Raw genomic sequence first — 7,794 nt, forward strand, 5'->3', positions numbered from 1 at the left:
AAATGGTCATATCGTGCTTCGCCTACCCCCATACCACCTGGAATTAAATCCTATTGAACTTGTGTGGCGGTACGTGAAAGGCGAGCTCGCAAGAACGTCGATTGACTCTAACTTAGATAAAGAGATAAAAGACTTAGGAGTTGCTTTTCTCTAATTATTCGCCTGAAAAGTGGAGAAATTGTGACGACCATGTCATAAAAAATTAAGACGAATATTATAAATCTGATAGAGTATTTGACGATGTATTGGACAGGTATGTTATTGTTTATTTATAATTTAATGTAAATTAAACATAAAATATTATAGGTGTACACTGAACTAATATGACTGGCGTACTCTAGTACATTATACTTCAAAGTAGGTATAATGTTTTTTGGTTTTTCTCTTTGATTTATAATTGAAGTTAATGAAAAAGATGATGAAGATGAGGATGACGACGACGATGAACAAGTTCAAACAGAGAGTGAACATGAAAGTGACATGGAAATTGATTTATAAAATAAAACACTTTTACATAAATAAATTCAAATTGGTAGATATTCTGAAGGTAAACATCCAAATTTTAATGCTGTCAAACTATAAATTTTAAGCTAAATATGACATTTTCGGGAACACTCATAGAATAAAATTTTACTTACGTCAGAAATAGTTACAAGCTATCGCGAGATTAATCCGGGAACACTTTTCTACGTGTGTAGCAAGTCGTGCTACCTCGCCCCCGCCACTTCTTTCACCCCGCAAGGAGGGTCGCCAAGTAACTTGCCACACTATAAGGGCCAGTTTTTTGATCCGTAGTTAACTCCAACCATTGTTCAAAATTTAATTAATTTGGTTGTAATTGGACTTAAGTATAAAATTTACATTTGTTATTGGAAAATCAATACACTGAGGAAAAAGTATTGAAATTGAAAGTTGACTAGCTAGCGGTAATGCGTAGGGTGAATAGTGGCGTGTTTTGAAACTATACAAGGCCAGAACGCAGAGGTTGGGACTGCTCGCGTATATTTTCAAATTAAAATGGTGCCATTATTTACTTGAAAGTATACAAGGCCATTACGCACTAATCGCGTATATTTTCAAGTAAGTTGGGCCAAAATTATGGCTTGAAAATATACTGTAGCAGTTACCACTGCGTACTAATCGTGTATATTTTCAAGTGCCAAGCGGCAATGCGAGCACTTGAAACTATACATGATTAGTTACCAGGTGGTCCTTTTGAATTGTTGCTCTCTCTTTCTTTCATGCGAAATAGTAATTAGTCTATTGCTTTCTAAACATTGCATCATTATTCCGCACTTGGCATTGTTTTCTTAACGCGTTTTTTGTTTACATCGTACAGTTAAAAAGTAAATTGATTTAAATTAAACTGTAGAACTGTTGTAAATATTAAAAGAGAAGAGGGTGTAGAACAATTCTAAAAGACAATTACGGTGAATTCAAACCTTGATAAAAATAGGTTTGTAATAGGGTATGTCTGCGCATGCGCGGGCGAGGGGCCTGCGCCGGCGCGGCGCGCCGGGTGGCGGGGGTCACCGGCCGCCGCCATTACTCGCTAAACTACACACAGTGAAACAGACGTCATTCCGCATCTTCGTTATTTGCTCTTTAAATAAACCGCTACCTGAAGAATACAGTCCACTTTTATTGAAGAACACCCTGCTAGGATCCTTACTGAACAGTTTGGTCCTTTCACCGTCAAGAGAAGGGCAGAAAACAAGAAAAAGGACTTCGCAAAGCGCGTGACGTGACTACGCATTTTCAAAATCTCAACGTCCGCGCCTCGTCTGTTTCACCAAGAATCGACTAGAAAACGTTTTGGAGGACTAGCTACAGTCTTCAAGGATTCTACAATCTACTCAATCAACAACAAATAACGAATTCCAAGAAGATCTGCATCTCCGAACGTCCGTCGTCGACTGAAATCATAGAAAATCTACGAGTATCATAACAACATCTTCACATCAGCCACGCAGTCTACAAAATACAGGCATAATTCGGAGTGGTACAGGCCGGGAAACGCTGTGAGTTCGTTCCTAATTATTCCCTATATCCCATACCTAACTATTTTTGCTTCAATTCCTTTCATTAAAATTTCCGTTATTCTAGCCTATATTTGAGTGAGTAACTAATTAATATAACCTATTTTCTTACGCATTCGGGTAAAATATTCACTTTTTATTGCTTAAAACAACATTATCTTGCAGTTGCAAACATTATCACCTGCTTACCCGCGCTAATAAAATAGTTGCTAACGGTCATTAGCCTACGTCCTACGTGACGTGTTTCACGGTCAAGGGCAGCCATCTTTGCTCACAACCCATCAGCTGTTTTATACCTATTCTTTTGTGCCAAGAATTTATTGCCTTTCGCATAGATTACCACTATCAGTTATTTCGAATAATTATACCAACTTAACTACTAAAATATTTTCTTAAATACCTATTCATTATTACTGATTGTCACACATTCTTATCGTCCATAATAATAAATAACAATGGCCGAACAAGATAAAATGAAAAGGTTAAAGAAAAATAAGGCTTCAATGAAAAGTAAGCTTACTCAATTTGAAACTTTTCTAACGCTCGCTTCGTCTTATGGAGCCTTGAGTGACCAGCATTATTCCGAGCTTCAGTTACGATTATCCAAAATCGAAAATTTATACCAGGATTTCGATCAATTACAGGGTGAGCTCGAGGAACTGTGTGATCCTCCTGAGGAGCAGTACGCAGACCGACAGCTCTTCGAGGACCAGTATTACCGACTGGTTTCCACCGCCCGTCAGCTCGTTACCAGCCACGACGCGAGTATCAACCACGGCCAGTCAGGATCTGCAACAAGCTCGAATCCAGGTGGGACTTGTACAGCTTTTAATCTCCCAAAAATTAATATTCCAATTTTCGGTGGCAACTATCAGAACTGGTTGGAATTTCGGGACACGTTCACATCCATGATTCACACCAATGTTAATATAGATAATATTAGTAAATTTCATTATCTCCGCGCTTCATTGCAAGGGAGCGCGGCTATAGTAGTAAAAAATATAGATTTTACTAGCGATAACTACTTAACAGCATGGAATTTACTATGTGAGAGATATAACAATACTAGGTTATTAGTAAACAACCACGTCCAAGCCTTATTCAATGTTGATACTATAACTAAAGAATCTAGTCGCTGCATTCGCTACTTAGTAGACACAACAAATAAAAATATTAGGGCACTAACTAACCTCAAACAGCCCACTGAACACTGGGACACATTAATAATTTATATGATGTCTACCAAATTAGACGGGACTACTAGTAGGTACTGGGAAGAACATCGTAATAACATGTCAGAACCACCCACTCTGAGCCAATTTTGCACCTTTTTAGGTAACAGAGCGGACCTACTAGAAACACTGGAAGATGCTAAAGGAAAAAATCCCAAAGCTGAAGTTTCTAAACCAAGGGGATTTTTAGCAACTCACAATAGTACTTCAGAAAGCACAAACTCATTTAAAATTAAATGTCCTTTGTGTAAAAGCGATCATTTGTTATACACTTGTGAAAAATTTCGAGAGTTAAACGTTGAAAGTCGCATTGCTAAAGCCAGAGAGTTTAAAGTCTGTCTCAATTGTTTACGTCCCGGTCATTCACACATCAAATGTAACCTATCACACTGTCGCTATTGTAAATATAAACATAATACGTTGTTACATCTTAATAAACAAGATTTAACCATACCTACTCCCACAACATCATTACCCGAGAGTGTACCTTTAGCTTTACATGCCAACACTTCTCAAACACAACAACACACAACTACAACTGAAGTAGCCCTACCTTCAAACACCAGTCAGCCAACTACTTCGCCTCAAATTCTCCTATCCACAGCGCTGGTGAAAGTTCTAGACAAGAAGGGCAACCAACACGACGCCAGGCTCCTATTGGACAACGGCAGTACGGCCAACTTCATTTCTCAAGACCTCTGCAGCAAGCTGGGGTTGTCGAGTCGGGCCACGCACTCCACGGTGTCAGGTATCTGCAACCAATCCTGTAAAAGTTCACAGTCTTGCAAATTAGCTATCTATTCGTCTTATAGTGACTATCAGGTTGAATTAGAGTGTCTAGTCATACCTCAAATTACTAAGGCGTTGCCGTCTGTTCTCATAAATGTGGACTCTATTCCCATACCAACGGGCATTCAGCTTGCTGACCCAACTTTCAACATTCCGTCCGCAATAGACATATTAGTAGGTGCAGAGATATTCTGGAACGTCATTTGCAACAATTCAATCAATCTAGGGAAACGCCAACCACTATTGTATGAAACTAAGTTTGGTTGGTTAGTTTCAGGTTACGTTTCACGAGCCACGTCTAACTCACATCAATGTAATTTCGTAAATAATAACGATGATGCACTTACAAAATTTTGGGAATTAGATTCCATTTCTCCCAAACATTCTCTTACTACAGAGGAACGTGCCTGCGAAGATCATTTTCTGTCCACTACTTATCGTAACGAAGAAGGCCGTTTCGTAGTTTCAATGCCTCTAAAAGAAGATCCCAATAAATTAGGTGATTCATACTTCATGGCAAAATCTAGATTTAGTTCTCTGGAACGTCGATTTCAACGAGATCCAATATACAAACAAAGATACATAGAGTTCATAGATGAATATGAAAAATTAGGTCATATGACTAAAAATACAACTAAAGTATCATCCAACCAAGGCAATGTCAATTATTATTTACCACATCACGGAATAATAAGGGAATCAAGCACCACGACAAAATTACGCACAGTTTTTTATGCATCAGCCGCCACTACATCCGGATTATCTTTGAATGATATCCAAATGGTTGGCCCTACAGTTCAAGATGATCTTCTATCCATACTAATTCGTTTCCGTCAGCATCGTTTTGTCATATCTGGAGACATTGAAAAAATGTATAGAGCCATTGAGATAAATTCTAATCAAAGATCTCTACAACAAATATTATTTAGATCAGATACGTCTCAACCGATACAGATATACACTCTAAATAGTGTCACGTACGGTACTGCTTCTGCTCCCTACCTAGCTACTAAATGTCTCTCTACATTAGCATCGAATGCATCTAACATCACAGTAAAGAATTCAATTTTGCGAGATTTTTATGTTGATGATTATTTAAGTGGTGGAGCAACTATAGAAGACGTAATTAAACAATCCCAAGAAGTTATTTCGATTCTATCATCGGCTAAATTTAATCTTAGAAAATTTCAATCGAATAATTTAGAAATTTTGCAAGCAGTAACTAATAATAACGTAGATCACAATAATATGCTGCACCTTTCTGAATCAAAAATCAACAACGAGCCTTCAAGGACGCTGGGTCTGCATTGGATTTGCGATTCAGATGTCCTAGCTTTTACAATTAACATCGAAAACAAAGAAAAGGTTACAAAACGTAATATCCTTTCAGCTATAAGTCAAATCTTTGATCCACTGGGCCTAGTGACCCCAGCAATAGTAGAAGCTAAATTATTAATACAATGTTTGTGGAAGGCAAGACTAAATTGGGACACAGACGTTCCAAACAATATAAAATCACTCTGGATGCAGTTTTACAGTGAAATATGTAATTTAAATCAAATTAAAATACCTAGGTGGTTTTTAAGCGTAAATTATAAGAAAGTCGAACTACACATTTTTTCAGATGCCTCTGAAAAGGCCTACGGTGCCTGTGCCTATGCTCGATCTATCGGACAAGATGGCTCTATCCATGTTCAACTTATAACGTCAAAAAATAGAGTCGCCCCAATAAAACCGTCAACTATACCTCGATTAGAATTAAGTGGGGCTCTTTTAGGTGCAAGACTGTGTACTAAAATATTAAACTCTATAACCATACCGGTTGATTGCAGATATTGGTGCGATTCAACTATTGTTTTATGTTGGCTCGCTATGCCCGCTCATCGACTCAAACCTTTCGTTCGCAATCGTGTGAACGAGATCAATGAATCCACCGCTGGTTGCCCGTGGAGCTATGTGCCGTCACTCCAAAATCCTGCAGATCTCGTTTCGCGAGGGGTGAAGGCTGATCTTATCAGCTCTTCGGCGCTGTGGTGGTCCGGTCCATCATTTCTACAAAAAGATGAAAGTTTATGGCCTAAAATGCCAATCTCTAATGAGAAACGAGATCTGCCGGAGGTAGTATGTCATCATATTTCACAAATTGCAGAACAAGATTCTACTGAAAATTGCATTTCCAAAAGCATTCACAAACACTCTAATCTTACACGTTCAGTACACATTTTGGCTTACGTTAGTAGATTTATATCTAATTGTAAATTAAAAAACACACAAGATCGAGTCATTGGCAATTTAACGCAAGAGGAAATCCAATCCTCATTAAATATTATTATTAAACAAAGCCAATCAGAAATGTTTCCTGAGGAACAAGCTCTGTTAATGGCAGGTAAAGTCTTACCGTTTAAAAATAGACTATTATCATTATCTCCATTCCTTGATGCAAATAATATCATTAGAATTGGAGGTCGATTAACTAATTCACCATACAGTTATGATCAAAAGCACCCCATTTTACTTTGTAGTAAACATTACTTTACAAAACTCATATTTCGAACACAACATACAAAGCTTTTGCATGTAGGTCCACTTTCTTTACTTGCTAGCATTCGCCAAACATACTGGCCACTAGGGGGCAGGAATCTCGCAAGATCTACCGCGAGTAAGTGCGTTACCTGCTTTAGGAACAAACGTAAGAGTGTTCAACCCATGATGGGTCAATTACCTGAATCTAGAACTGAACTCGAATATCCATTCCTTAATTGCTCTGTGGACTACGCAGGACCAGTTCTGATAGCTGATAAAAAGGGTCGAGGTTGTAAGCTGATCAAGTCCTACATATGCATTTTTGTTTGTTTAGCAGTTAAGGCAGTTCATTTGGAGCTTGTTACAGATCTGACTAAGGAAGCTTACAGAGCAGCATTATTACGCTTTTTTAGCCGTCGCGGTAAATGCCGGTCTATCACATCAGATAATGCAACAACGTTCGTCGGGGCTTGTAACGAGCTGCATAAGCTGGTCACTGAATCCTCCATAGGTACTGAGTTGGCCGATGAAGGTATAAAATTTATTTTCACTCCTCCCTACTCTCCCCATATGAACGGTATAGCAGACGCCGCTGTCCGCTCTACCAAATACCATTTAAAAAGAATTCTTAATCTTACCCATTTCACTTACGAAGAAATGTCCACTTGCCTCACTCAAATAGAAGCTATATTAAATTCTCGTCCCATAACTCCAATTTCCACTGATCCCCAAGACTTTTGCGCCCTAACTCCCGCTCACTTCTTGATAGGACGAACTCTCACGTCTATACCGTGTCAGCAGATAGCCGAAACCACCAACCTAAGCCTGCTCCAGAGACACAAGCGAGTGGAGTTGATTAAACAACATTTCTGGACGAGATTTACTAATGATTACATTTCTACACTCCAACAGAAAACCAAGTGGCATTCCGGCAGCAATGACCTAAAGGAGAACTCGCTCGTCCTGATCAAAGACAAGATGTCACCACCATTGCTCTGGTCTCTTGGAAGAATACTCAAGGTCTACCCCGGAGTCGACGGTATCAACCGAGTGGCTGAAATTAAGACCAAAAAGGGAACCATAAGAAGAGGTTGGAATAACATCTGCCTCCTGCCCTTGGAAGACAATCTTTGAAGCTCACTTCAACGCCGGGAGCCTGTCTGCGCATGCGCGGGCGAGGGGCCTGCGCCGGCGCGGCGCGCCGGGTGGCG

The 7,794-nt window shown here is 39.2% G+C and overlaps 2 protein-coding genes across 2 annotated transcripts; both read left to right on the plus strand.

The window, feature by feature from the left end:
* Window positions 1-2,359: 2,359 nt before the first annotated feature.
* On the plus strand, window positions 2,360-4,197 carry LOC125488568. Its single transcript, XM_048624445.1, has 3 exons — window positions 2,360-2,849; window positions 3,876-4,019; window positions 4,190-4,197. The coding sequence occupies exons 1-3, from the start codon at window positions 2,495-2,497 to the stop codon at window positions 4,195-4,197; spliced, it is 507 nt and encodes a 168-aa protein (XP_048480402.1). The 5' UTR covers window positions 2,360-2,494.
* A 606-nt stretch (window positions 4,198-4,803) lies between these two features.
* On the plus strand, window positions 4,804-7,584 carry LOC125489283. Its single transcript, XM_048624697.1, has 2 exons — window positions 4,804-7,115; window positions 7,496-7,584. Exons 1-2 carry the CDS (start codon window positions 4,841-4,843, stop codon window positions 7,522-7,524), a joined length of 2,304 nt encoding a protein of 767 aa, XP_048480654.1. The 5' UTR covers window positions 4,804-4,840; the 3' UTR covers window positions 7,525-7,584.
* Window positions 7,585-7,794: the final 210 nt, after the last annotated feature.

The sequence above is a fragment of the Plutella xylostella genome, chromosome 12 (genome assembly GCF_932276165.1).
Source record: "Plutella xylostella chromosome 12, ilPluXylo3.1, whole genome shotgun sequence".
NCBI classification, from domain to species: domain Eukaryota; kingdom Metazoa; phylum Arthropoda; class Insecta; order Lepidoptera; family Plutellidae; genus Plutella; species Plutella xylostella.

Excerpts from the sequence above, each read along its gene's own strand:
- LOC125489283 (XM_048624697.1), top strand. The coding sequence starts at position 4,841 with ATGGTTGGCCCTACAGTTCAAGATGATCTTCTATCCATACTAATTCGT. Across the intron at positions 7,116-7,495 it reads TACTGAGTTGGCCGATGAAG|AAAACCAAGTGGCATTCCGG; the intron begins GTATAAAATTTA and ends ACACTCCAACAG.
- LOC125488568 (XM_048624445.1), top strand. The coding sequence starts at position 2,495 with ATGGCCGAACAAGATAAAATGAAAAGGTTAAAGAAAAATAAGGCTTCA. Across the intron at positions 2,850-3,875 it reads TGCAACAAGCTCGAATCCAG|CGCTGGTGAAAGTTCTAGAC; the intron begins GTGGGACTTGTA and ends TCCTATCCACAG.